At 50.5% G+C, this 13,982-nt stretch overlaps 1 protein-coding gene across 10 annotated transcripts in view; it reads left to right on the plus strand.

Moving 5' to 3' along the window:
- The window catches only part of kek5 (leucine-rich repeat, immunoglobulin-like domain-containing kekkon 5 protein), a 333,208-nt gene that overhangs the window by 310,262 nt on the left and 8,964 nt on the right, over nt 1–13,982 (plus strand). For all 10 annotated transcript variants that reach the window (XM_076371230.1, XM_076371229.1, XM_031982775.2 and 7 more), the window contains 2 exons: nt 9,932–10,833; nt 12,023–12,545. In XM_076371230.1, the coding sequence (XP_076227345.1) occupies nt 9,932–10,833; nt 12,023–12,545 (1,425 nt within the window). The remainder of the gene's footprint in view (nt 1–9,931; nt 10,834–12,022; nt 12,546–13,982) is intronic.

Genomic DNA, 13,982 nt, shown 5'->3' on the forward strand with positions numbered 1-13,982 from the left:
TGTTTTACGGATCCCGAGGAACAAGTGTAAATTGTAGGGTACTCCGGGCAAGTGACTATTATTATTTACGGTTTCATTCTTCCGCGAGGTACCTTCGCGCAGGCGTCAAGATGAGATTTCGGAATCGTTTCGTTGGCCTACGCGATGTTTCCTTCGTGACCCGTATATTTGTAAAATCTCCCGTAATTTACCTTTCGAAAATCTTTTTTTAACTGCTCCCCGTCCGCTGGGGCCAATTTGCCAATGCCATCGAACAATTTTATCGCACGCTTCCATCGCTAGAGCTAACGAGCGTTTAATCGCTTCGAAAGCTCGCCTCACTTTCCATTGGAAACGTTAATAAACGAAACGGAAGTTTCCGTGTAATTTTAATATACCCCCGCGAGGTAACGCGGACGCATTTTTCTCGGCTTCGCAGTTCATTACGACGTTCCCCGTGATACGTAATTACGGCGCCGGGAACTGCAACACCGTGTCGATCAAATATCTCCTCTGCGGGCGTGCTTGAAACCGAGATCACACAGGAGGGCCGCGTAATTTCAGCCGCGTAAGTGCACGCCGGGAATCGCATAAATCTTTCCCGTCGCACCGTATCGAAACCGTATCGAATAGCTGCATACGCGCGCGGTACTCCCTCCATACAGATTTCACCCTCAGTCTTCTCATTTATTCCGTTTTTATGGCCCCTCCATTCTTCGAGCCATTATCCCTGAAAGAGTGACATTACCTCGTTAGTGGTTATTAATTCTCATACGTCCGCCGCGCGCGTGGTCTTCGGCCGCGTATTCCGCGAGCCACGAAGGATGTCCGTTTGCTAATTAAAAGCCAGCTTTTATCGAAGTTACCAAAGAAGCGGCTCAATAATTTAACGCGAGATTAACGTCCGCTCGTCAACCCGTTCCGTCCTCCGTTCCGCGCGGTTCCCGCTCCTCGAACTCCGACGGGCACCGCCGCGAATGGAAGAACTTCCATAAAAGTTACTTTATCTCTGGATCACATCTCTCGCTCCGTGAAAGTAAGGGTGTCAAGAATACGGAGAAATTCAAGGCGAGGCAGCGAATTCAAGCTCGAGTTCCTTCATGAATACACTATCCAGAGATGGGACTGGGAATCCTTGACCCCGCAAATTCCGCCGATGCGTTCGCCGCGCCGGTTAAGTGCTAAAAATGGATACAACGGCGCATTACCCTGATAGCGCGCCGGAACATTTCAGACGCGGCCGGAACACCGCCGTGAGAGTTAAAATTCTAGTTTTTATAGCGGTAATAAGAGCGGTCGGATAGGTGCGCGCGGCGGTGTTGTTTTCGAGTCCGCGGGGTTAAGTAATACGAAGAACACCCTCGAGGAAACACGGCCGCGGCGTATTATCATTCTTACTGTATATAAAGAATCGCACGTTGCGTTATCCTCTAAATGCGCCCGCCGTCCGCTCCGTGACGGGCGTAGCCGGCTCGCTGTTACCGAATTTAACGCTCCTTCGGAGTTTTCTCCGGCACAAGCAAACGCCATTTGGTCCGGCGGGGGGATGCGCTAGGTGTCCTGGAGATGCACACCGGCCACCGGCATATATGATCCTCGCTGCTGCCTTACGTACGTGCGCCTTCCCCCGGCGCGACATCGTTCTTCCTTACGGACCTCCCCGGAGACGGTTGTATCTCGTAATCACGAGCTGTATTCTCCGTGCCGTGCACGTGAACCTCGACGCGCACGGGCGACGGAGGTGGATGCGCAGACAAATAGACGACAAGAGGTTTACTTACATAAAGGGTGACGTCCCCGGAGGAGGAAGGCACGGCAAGTGTGTATCGACTCCGCGCCCATATTAATATCTCGCTGGCAGCCTTCTAGGGCATCACCTTGCTGCTCCCCCTGGATCCTTGTCACGTTACAGAGACACGAGATGTAACTGTAAGCGAGGCACAACCGTATAGAGTGGAAACGCTCCCCGATATTAGCGTAGCTGCGTGCGTGCGTGCCCGGGTCCCGATCGATCGGCTCTCCTCGCGGCGAACTGTGCGGTCATCCGGTTTCGAGTTCCCTGCGATGTTAGACGGTCAAGCTTGCCCCGCTTGAATTTCTTTCATCGAGTTTCCGAGCGATTCGCTGACACCAGAAGAATAACGACCGAGAATTCGCGTGTTTGTGCACGATCGATCCGTACTTGTGACGGAATCGAAGATCTCTGACGAATAGAGGTCGAATTTCACTGTGCTTCGTTATTGTTAATCGGTTTTAGCTGATTTCGTTGCGTGCGGATACAGGTCGAGTTATTAAGAGTCTATTCGATCGAATAATATCATCGGGCCACTCGAAATCTGAATATTCCGCGCGCAGAAATCCCGAAATATGAACGGCGCAAAGTTCCGGCGTGCGGGCAGGTGTCTCTGTTTGCTAGGAAAATAGGTGATTAAATTTGGAGAATTGATCGCACGGAAAATACGGAAATAATTGCGGAAACGTTCTCGGCGACCGGGGAGCGCCGCGAACCGTTCGGAATTGTGTTATCAGCGGCACTGTTATTCGACCAGCCGTCGGCCGTATCGATATTCATTGGTAATTAAGTATTAACAGCTTATCGTGGAGTGGCGACCTTTGTCGAGGGGTTCGAGCCTTCTCTGTACGGTCGATCGTTTCTCATTTATAATTAGAAAGTCGATTAACCCCGGCGCCTTTGCCGCGGTGCGTGCAGACGCATTAGAACTCCCACTGCCGCCGCCGCCGCCGCCGCCGCCGCCTTCGATAACTTCGAAAAACTCACGAGTTTTCCTCGAGGAACGAGACAAAGCCGATTAAATCCCGGGTTTCGTTTATTTTCCGCTCGAAATCGACTCGGATCGCGCGCGCTCGCGTTTCGCCGCGAGTTGAACGACCGCGCGCGCGAAACGCAGCCGCTCTTCGGAGGCGAACCGATTATAAAATATTCTTTCGGCGAAGCTGCGAGATCTCCGCCAATGAATTCCCCTTTTGCCACAACGTTCGGTCGAGATGTCGGTTATTGATTAAATAATATATTCCTCGATGTTAATACAGAGTCAGGTTCGTTTATTTTATCTTCGGCCGACTATTAGCAGTCGCGAGTAGCTTCCGATTTTTTTTAACGCGATTCCGGGTCCACGATATTCGACCCGCGGTAACGGGCGATCAATGGGGCGCATTAAAATGTCAAAAAACGGGGAAGTTTTGTCCGTACGGCTGCCGGTTGGAGCCTTTACAAAATTTTATTCCCAGTCCATTCGTCGCGGAACGCTATTTATCAAACACGCGGCAGTGTCATGAACCAGATTTCGTTGTTTTTTTTCCCGGACAAAAATCGGCCAATATTCTGGCGAATTCGATAGGGACAAACGAGTTTTGTCTGGACGCGGACAATGACTCGGTTACGCGACGTGTAACGGTTGCGCATGGTTTTTCTGCGAATGTTAGATGATATCTGGCGGACTTTTATTTTCTCGAGTGATTGATGAACGGAAACGATCTTCGCGTCGTGGAATTTTGTTCTGCTAAGAAATTAATAACGTTCCTCTCCGAAATGAATTACCCCTTGCGAGATACGTGAAACATATTTAAGACGAAATTTCGTTATTAACAATGAACCCGGTGCGAAGTAACTAGTTCCGAAGATACCATTTTTGCCCCCATAGATATGACGTTAACAACTTTTCAACGGATCGCGCGCCCGCGGAAATAACTTTCGCGCTTCAGGAAATCAAGTCGAGGAGCGAGGCACAATGAAAATAAACGGCCGGCGAGATTTAATAGAATTAATATAATTATGTCTGCCGCGGGAACTCGATGTCTGTGCGATTTGCTTCGACCGCCCGCCGATTTGTATTTCGACCAACCAATTTAGGGAAAAGTTTCTCTCGCCCCGCCTCGGTTTCGTTATTACGCCCGAGCCGTTCCACTTTGAAACTGAATCTTGAGGAAGTTTCCGTGGTAACTGGAATATAATGTACCGTATATAGACGACACCGCCTCCGGGAGGATCCTGATGCCCGATCTGTGCTTTCACTTCTGCACTGGCAGCAAATCGATTCCACTTCGAAGACACTCGGACTGCGAATAATTATCCGAACTTCCCTCTTGCGGGTCTCGAAGTCGGCTCGGCTCGGTTCGATTGCGCCGCTGGAAAAATATCCCTGATCAGCGCCGAAACTTTTCCTCTAATAAGGAACAAACGCCCTCGAGTGAACTGCGCCGGTCTGGAATATATCTCTTCTCCCCTTTTTTTCGACCGTTCTCGCCTCGATATAAAGAGTCAGTGATTAAAAAGGGGATGGGAGCTGTAAGTTGGCGAGTCCGAAATCGGCAACTCGTGGAGCATCGGAACAGAGGTCGAAATAAACGTCACGATGTTATAGTTCAGGACGAAATGAAAGGAAAATATCCCTTCGGCTGAATGGAGGTTCTGGGTTGCACTCGATCACGTAGAATTCCATCATCGGCGCGCACACGCTGATATTCAATTACCAAATGGGTACGGTACCCTGCTTTTACTGCGATCTATCATTTCCATAAATCCAGATTATGCTAGGCTGCGTCGGGACGAAGTTGGTACAGTGGAATAACATCGGTGTAACCCGTGGGGAGTTGAATTTTTAAATTCGCGCCGATACTATTCGCCTCGCCGGAAGATCGAAGGAAGCGGCTGGCAACGCGTTTATATATTAACGGCGCAATATACGATGATCAAAGGTAGAACCGGGAACAATGACAAAATCGTACGTTTAAGGTCGCCCAGAAGTGGAGTTCAGGAAGAAATATGCTCGCCATTATTAAGCAAAATGCGGAAAAATGAGACCGGGGAAGGAATTAATGCGGCCGGTACTTTGTAATATTAAAGTATAACATTCTAGCGTTTTAATCGCCTTTTAAAATTCCACGGGCGCCACGAGACTCCTCGGATATCGGGTGTATTAATAGCTTGAAACACGAAGACCTCTGAAACCTTAAGGGATATTAAGATTAAAACGGCAGGGAGTATAAATATTACCAGGCAAACAGTGGCTGCGCTCAATTCCGTCTCATTTCCCGTAAATCGTGAATTAAAAGGATCGCGATGGGAGCCGCAGAGCCATGAATTTCCGAGGCGTTTTAAAAATCGGTTCGCGGCACGGGAAAAAGATCAGGGGCGCGTCGTCTCGATGATTCTCGACGGCACACGAGCTTCCTCGAACGATACGGATTTCTTCTTCTTCCGAGGTTTGCGCGGAAACCGCTCGATTGTCGCGGATATTAGGAAAGCTTCCCGTAGACGCGTGTTCGGCGCAACAGTGGATCGATCGGGTTTATTCGATTGGATCCAGCCGGGTTTGGCTCGTTGCTATCTCATTGGAAGCCCTCCGGGTCGTGTGGCTGCATATGCAACGACAGATTTCCACGGACGATTAAGCGCCGAGAGCTCTTAAGTATCCCCTCTGCATTAAGCGAGCAGAGGGAAAAAACGTGGAAGCCTTTTGTTGCGTACGTACGGTTCGACCGTTGAACATGACAACTTCGGAAAATTTCTAAAAAAGGAAGACACGAAATTTCAGCTTCGTTAAACTTCTTTCCACCGGCGATCGACGTTTATGATTCGGAAAAATTCAATTAGCGGGGCTACTTAAAATTCTATGGAATAGTTTGAAATTGGTTTAACGTTGAAATTCCGGGGCTGAAACAATTAAGTTATAATTAACAGCCGTTGCCGACCGATGAGTATTAACTTTTTTCTCGTGGCAGTTTAATGTACACTGTTAACGCGGCGAAGGGGAAGGGGGGGGGGGGGGGCGGTGAACGGGGCGGCGCGAAACAATGGCTGAAATTTTAAACATCGACGCTGGATTTAACACCGGCGAAACTGGGAATCGATTGGACGTCGATGTCGTTTGGACCGGTCCGTCGATCTCGGGGTTATTAGCGAATTTACGGACAACAGATTTCCGAGTCTCGGTTTGATTAACATATCGTATAATTGTATCGTCGAATCCGTTTCGATCGGTCTATGATTGGGCACAGAATCGTAAACGTGGCATTGATCGCCGTTGAGCATCCGTGACAGTGGGCGGCAATCGATAGGATTTATAATAGCTCGGCAAACCGGCGATCACGCCATAATTCATTGGCTCGGGCTTCGACGATTGCTCGCGAAATGGCGGATATTAATCGGGGAGATTCGTCGGCTAGGCGAGGATCACTGCGGGGTACCTTTTTGCATGTGAAAAGATACGTTAATCGATGCGCCGCCAATTCCGGCCCGATCTCCGGAAGCTGCTGGACCGTTTCAATCCGAATCAGATCGCGTACGGGATCGTAACGAGTTCGTATTATTTCGAGTTTCTTTTTTAATATCCGACCGGGGAAAAGAAAAACCACCGCGCGGATCTATGGAAAACCGTCTATCCTGTTAATGGCTCGCGGGAAGATCGATTTACGCGACGCAATAACGATTGTATGAACCATGAAACGCCCGATTACTTCTGTTCCCACTGTGACGAGTTTCGGAGATTGGAAATTTCATTTATCTGTTTACTCGTCGAACGTCTATTAATATTTCCCATCAATTGTGTTAGGTAAATAAGCGAATTTCAAACGGCAATCGTAAAATAAGGATTATTTCATATAACTCGACTTGTCTTCTTGATTCGCGAACGTAATTGCTTCGTTAATAAATCGTATCCACCCCCTTATCAAGTTCTCTCCATTTTAAAAGGAAGTTTCTTTTCTGTTCTCTTCGATTTCTTTAAACAATCGGTTTACTCCATTCGTCATGAACCTCAACGCTCGCGCCACGAAATCCGCAGGAACCGCTGCGAAGGAAAAAGCACGCTCGGTACGAAAACGATTGCGATCTCGTCACGAGACAAGCATGATCGATGAAGTTTTTATGAAAACGACCCGATGATCGAGACACGTAATCCCAGGAGGAACAGCGTCGGAGGGGATGATTTTGATTGATAGAGAACGCGGCAATTTGGAATTCCGTTCGAACGAGAAAAACACATGCCTCCTCCCTGTTGGGCGTACCTTTTTCCGAGAGGTATGCAAACGGCAGGTGGGTCGGGAGCCCCGCGCACACTTACACGGGGACGTATGTCCACGTCAAACTCCTTCCGACTGTGCACGTCCTGGAACAAGGCACGTAGAAGGTGTCTTCCGGCCCGTGTTTCCAAAGGACACTGCTTCCAGTTCGCCCCCTGTCGTCCCGGTTAACCGCGCCGCTCCGAAATTCACCCTCTCCCTGATCCTCTTTCTACCCCTCCCCGTAACCCTCGTCGCTCACCCCGTTCCTCTTCTACATAGTATACATAGAGGGTATATAAACTCTTTACTTTCGCCTTATGCATATCTAATGTCCTCGTTGGTTGGATATTTACAAGTCAAATGGGATCGATCGACGCGCGTTACAACGATCAGGTGAAACCGGCACCAGCGCTGAAGCTTGGGAAACGACGGGGAGGGGGTTGGAAAAGCCGGGTAAAGAATGCCGTGGTTGATGACGCTGTTGGGAGCGAGAGAAAGGGAGATAGAGATATAGAGAGAGAGATTTAACAATGGATAGCGTGTAACGAGAAAAATAGAATGCACGACGAGTCACGGGATCGTATTTATTTTGTTCCCGCGCGGTTCGCCGCGAGACCCGGCACAAAAGGATCCTCCAACACCCTCCCTTCCTGCCCTGCGACCAGATAAAGTCCGGTGGAGCGACAAAGCGCGCGGGGTCACGAGTTCCCCGGTCGCGGCCGGAGACTCGAAAAAGTTCCCGGTCCTGAGGAGGCCGCTCGCACGAGTCATGCATGTGGAAAGTTCTCGCGCCGAAGGACGACACCGCTAAGCACTGGCTCCATCCGGAACGGGGGGAACGGGAGGAATCTTGGTTCCACGACGAGAAATAAATTCTCGCGACCCTGCCCATTTATTTCTCCTTCGACGACGCCGGCTTTTCTGCGCGGCCGAAGTTAATGGACTTGACGAACCCCCACCCCCTCCGACTTTCCGTTCGCTCGAATTCGGCGTTATTTATGAGGCCGCCGGGGATAGAAATAATGAAATGTGCGGGAGGATCGGGGTTCGGCCGTTATCAAGAGATAAAACGGCGGCGCGACTTCGGAGTGATTTAATTCGCGAAAGTATAGGCGATTACTGTCGCGCCATCGCCGGTTTAACGGGGTATAATACGGCCTCGCTATAATTATTTTTCACGCGTGCTTCCACCGAAGGGATCCGATCGGCGCGCGCGAGATTATTTCGCGCCGTTGCGTCGCGGCGTGAACCGGGGATTTGCATTATCTTCGAATCGCGTTATTTATTGCCGCCAGCGTAGAGTCGTCGCCGGCCGATTGTAGCCGGAAACGAAAAAATCCCTGTATCTAGCCGTGAAGCGCCAGCCTTAATTGACGGCGAATGGAATTGCGTAATAATCTGTTCGCGCGCTGAATTGAAAGAATTACGTTATCGCCCGCGCGGAACGAACAATCGTCCCTGTCCGGCGCAACGAGATTTTCGATGAGCGCCGACAGGTAAACTGGACAAATGGCATTATCGATTGTGTCGTTCCGAGGCGGGCGGGAAAAAAAATGACGAGTAGTTACGTCGGTAATGAACAATGTTTACGATTGTCTCCGCGTCCGATTCGAACGGGATCTGGTGGGCCAATTTGTTCCCTTTAGAAATATTCGATAACTCGATCCGATTTACCTACGCGCCGCGGTGCGTCCCCTGTACCTGATAAACGAGGTTTGTTGGTGGTATACGCGGCGTCGACCGTAATTGAATTTGTGTAACGTTCGCTTATATCGAGCCCACGAGAATTGACATTATTATAATGTTCGAGGGTCCTTTCCCCGGCCGGGGAATCGATTTACCCGCGCATAACCGACGCTGCTCCGTCGTCGCTCCTTCTTTTCCTCCGATTTTTCGTCACACTCGCCGCCAGGAGAGATACTCTTCCTCCGGCGTTCTTTCTTCCCCTCGGAGTTTCGGAATAAATTCAAATAGTAAGAACGTCGCCGTCGTCGTCGTCGTCGTCTCTGTAGTCGTCGTAGTCGTGCTCGATGCAACCGCCGTCGCGCGGCGCGCCGTTTCCTCGAGCCCGTCTTCCTGCGCTCTATCCCGGAGGGAGGTACAAAATGAATTGTACTAGCCGCCTGCACGGCGGTGGGAGTAATTTGATGCACGCCCTTGGACTCCACGGACCCAACGATAATAAAAGGGGTAAACTGTGTTCGTCGTCGTGTTGTATTAATTTAACTTCAGCAACGCGCGTTCGCCGACCGACGACGAGCGGGAATGGGGGGATGGGGTCGCGAGTGAAGTAGAGGGGGCTACACCAAAATGATATTAAGCTAAATTGCCAACGGTACCGCGCTTTAGGTGACTCTCCTCCCCCGAGTTCGAGATTAACGAAACTGGCCAAGAAGTGTAAAGAAAACGGAGCGAGGTAAAAACACGAAAAAGGAGGAAACGGAGAAACGCGGGGGGCGGATTCGGAGAAACGAAGATGGCGGTCGGTCCTGGTAACGGAAGTATTATACAGCTCTGTTGTCGGACTTCCTCTGGTAACTACGAAAGTTCAGCTTCCTCCTGTTGATCGCGTTGCTCGACCCGGCGAGCCCCCCGCTGTCCCATGGTACACGGTGTTGCGTAAACATTACTGGTTAAAAATGTTTTAATTAAAGCGCCGCTTGGCGCTCGTGGATGCTCGTGGCGCACTAGCTGATTAAGGACTATTTTATATCATTTCCTGGACCGCATTTTCGCGTATTAATTTACGAAAATTGAAACGAAACTTTTTACCGCGTAGAGTCAGCAATTTACGTTCATTTAAGGAAAAGGTTCTGGGTCGTAGATTAAGAGACAAATGGCGCAGGCCGCCGCAATTACTTGCAACAATCTCCCTTTCGCACTCTGACTCTCTCTCTAATCTTCGCCGTTGTGTTTCTCGTGTTAACAGAAATCCTCGGGATGGAGCTAAGAACAGCGAAACTGTTGCTCTACTCGACGCTGATGGTTGTGGTCTGCTGGAGCCAGCAGGATTGGACAGCGCAATGCTCGCCGTCGTGCAAGTGCAGATGGGTGTCCGGCAAGAAGACCGCCGAATGCATCAACCAGAACCTGACGCAGATCCCGGAAGGCCTATCGCCCGAGGTCCAGAACTTCGATCTGACCGGGAACCAGATCACGCACCTGATGTACAACTCCTTCAGCCGCGTCTATCTAGTGAACCTGCACAAGCTGGTGCTGCGGAAGTGCGACATCGAGTCGATCCACACGGACGCGTTCAACGGCTTGAAGATCGTTATCGAGATCGACCTGTCCGCGAATCACATAAAAACCCTGTACCCGGGCACGTTCAACGAGACTCAGAGGCTGAGGGTGTTGCTGTTGAACGACAACAAGTTGAAAGTACTGGAGAAGGATCTGTTCCGAGACCTGCACTACCTGCAGAAGGTGATACTGTCGAACAACGAGTTGGAGCGTATCGACGAGAAGACTTTTCGCAATCTGCCGGGGCTGCAGTTAGTTACCTTGAACGGGAACAATCTGAGGACGCTGAAGGTGCAGAGCTTCGAGTTCCTGCCGAAGCTAGGCAGCCTCGAGCTCCAGAATAATCCGTGGGATTGCAACTGCCATCTCAAGAAATTCCGTGATTGGACGATCGAGCGGAAGCTGTACACGAAACCTACCACGTGCCAGTACCCGGCTACCCTAGCCGACAAGATGTGGGACGAGATCAGCAGCGACGAGTTCGCCTGCAGGCCGGAGATCTTCACGATCGGGCCGTCCGTGAAGACCGAGGTCGGCAAGGGGAACGTTACCTTCTGGTGCCGGGCATCCGGGATTCCGCGACCTCAGGTAACCATAAGCTCCCTCTCTCTCTCTCTCTCTCGTTTCGGGGTGGAGTCGCAGAAAAAAAAGCGAGGCGAGGCGGAACGGAAGCTATCTCGCGGCACTAGGGCATTGTAAAAGAAAGAGAGGTAAAGCGGGGAACCGTTGACTGCGGCCAGTCCGCGGTAACTTGCGAGCAATTTAGTATACAATCCGACTCGACGCCGGGGGTCGGCCGCCGCTGAAAAGATTGCGCCCGGCTAGATTCACGTTCGGGCAACTTAGCTGGAAGCATGTAAACGTTTGCGGCCGGGCAACATTGTTCCCTGATCTCGGACCGGAAGAAACTCTTTCGGGTTTATCCGGCGGATGCGCTTCTTTACTAATTGAAACGGCTCCGCGGGAACCTTCGCCGACGCGAATGCCAAAATTTTCGGTGCGGTCTCGTCGCATGAATCTTGTACGGTTTCCGCAGAGGGATGAATATTGCATTGACACCGAACCGGGAGAAATTGCGGGCCTCTGTCTTTTGCGGATTGCCCTTTAATACGTGCGGTAATTCGTGCGTCTTTGTGACCGGGTCGCGGGGACCGCGTTGGAAACCGTGTCGCGGAATTTTCTCGATTTAATGAAATTCTTTGATTCTCGCGCGGAGAATTCGCGCAGCCGGAAAAAAGAGGAAACCGGCGGGGGCGAGAGGGGGACAAGGCAGCCTTTTGATACGAGCCGTACAAAAGGGAGGCGTAGTTACGCGGAGCTTTTGCGTGTAATAACGAAGTCCTTTCAGATTTTTCCCGGCACGAAGGCCGAAAATTAAGAACACCTTTAAGGCGAGCTCGCACTGTTCCGCGGCCCAACTTCCATTGTCCGCGCGTACGAGAGTCGGCCGCGTCTTCATTTTTTTACGAGTCGGCCCTCAGCTGACTCGGATTCACGGCTGAATCACTTTTGTCGTGGAACAGTGATCGCTCTATTTCTCTTTTTATTCTATAAACCGAAGAGAATGATCCTAGAACTCGACGACGGAAAATACGGAAAGTAGAAGAGAAATAGAATAATTCGAGAAACGGTATATCGTGTACTGAGTTTTTCCAATGGTTTCCGTGCTTAGTTCCCGCTGTACGTCGAGGCAGGTCTCGTCGACGGTGTTCCGTCGTCGGAGAATGTCCCGACGCGATCGAAGGATCTCATGAAAAGCTTGCTTCTCGTTTTTCAGCTGTTCTGGCTGTATCGGTCCCGAATTCTGAACAACCAGACGAGGCGGCCTAACGGTGAGAAAAGCTACATCCTGAAGTCGAGCCACGACTGGTTGAACCTCACGATTCCGGACGTCACGCTTTCCGACAAGGGTGATTACGTCTGTGTGGCGAAAAGTCCTGGCGGAAATACCGAGAAAAACGTGACCCTGGCTATCGCAGGAGACGCTATAGGCGGCAAGGACAATATAATCAGTCTGCCGCTGGCCTTGGCATTGGGTGTGTCGGCGTTGGTACTTCTAATTGTCACTGTGTCCCTTTGCGTGTGTTACTGTCGGCGCCGTAGGACGAGGCACGACGAGAAGAGCCTGGAGGCCGCCTCGATAGAGCACCACGGCCTCGGCGAGCAGGAGAAGTCCTTGATCACGACCATAAATCCCGTGGTGAAGCCGCCCAGACGGTACGAGGCGCCGTCCGTGACGTCGCACGGCACCGAGATGACGGAGCTGAACCGTACATTGCTCGACAACGACTCGGTCTTTGGTCAGTACACAGCCTACATTACTAAACAGTGCGTGGCCAGGTGCTAGCTACTAACTATTTGTTACTTCCGTCGGGCGATCACGGCGAAACGTAGAACGCTCGCGGGACGGGCGACGTTGACACGGGTTCGATGGTGTTGCGTGTGAGACTGGCGTGCTAGTTTCGAGGAAAACGGAGGAATAATTACCTCGTTGGTGCTATTACGTTCTCGAGAAACCGATAGTCGGAATAGTTCCCCTGGCAATCTTTCTCCTGATCAATGTCTCGCGCCGATAGGAACGCGTAACGGTGGAGGATGATTTTCAGCGAGACCGGTCGTAAATGTAACAAAAATATAATAGATACCGTCGGTCGCGGAATTCAATTTGGTTTACATGAATTAATCAAAACATTTCGAAGGAATGTTCGATTTGATTTCCCGTTTTATCTCTCGCCGGGCGCAATTTGAATTAAAAGAATTAACACGTATTCTCGTCGTAATTGAACGCTGAAAATGTTTCGCCGAAACAATAGCGGAAACCATTGACCCGGCATCGATGGTAACCGATCGATCAGAGTTTAACGAGACGTACACGTCGATGAATTCCGAAAATGAAAATTCAGTTTGGGCATCGTCGACGACGGCGGCCATCGATCTTCCAGTTTCCTTTGAAAGGAACCGCGGTGAACATCCGCGGAATGGTTGAACATCGATAATTAAGGGATAGAACGGATTAATGGTATTGCGAACGGCGAATGTATTTAAGTGTAAGACGATCGCGTCGGAACGTTGCGGCGGGGTTCAGTAATCCCGACGGCAGATAAACGAGGCGCCATCGATCCCGGGTTAACAAGTATCGGCCAAGACTGTTGCAAGATTAATGAGAGCGTGCAACACGTAATGATAGAGAGGAAAAAGGCATTCGTCATTTGTGTCTGGCTGGCAGCGATACCGTTTTTCCTCCACGCGAGCGGGAGCCCCGTTTCTCGTGGAAGATCGGGCGGCCGCGTCTGTGCGCCGACGTGGCGCGTCGTTAATTAGACGCGACCTATCTGATCGTCGTATCCCCGAAACGCGACGTTTCGCGAATTATTTTGATAAAGGTGTAAATACGCGGAGCAAAGCAGAGGCGGTAAATTATACGTCGGCGGGAAGCAGCGTTCCAGAGGATTGAATTATTTTTGTCTTGAGACTCTACTGGTGCTGTACATAATTAATAAGCGTCAGCCGTGGGAGAGAAGAGAGAGGCGTCTAGTTGAATTCGCGTGTACACCGGGACAGAAGCAGCGAAATGCCTCGAGTAACCGTAAGACGATACGGAAAATTTCGCGACATTACCGGGCAAACGGTGGTTTAAATTGGAACTTTATTCTGTTTCGTGAAAACCGATAATATAAGAAACAATGGCGACCAAAATATATCAGAATTCCGAGCGTTATCGAGTGGGGCCATTTTGT

This window comes from Nomia melanderi, chromosome 10 (genome assembly GCF_051020985.1).
Source record: "Nomia melanderi isolate GNS246 chromosome 10, iyNomMela1, whole genome shotgun sequence".
NCBI classification, from domain to species: domain Eukaryota; kingdom Metazoa; phylum Arthropoda; class Insecta; order Hymenoptera; family Halictidae; genus Nomia; species Nomia melanderi.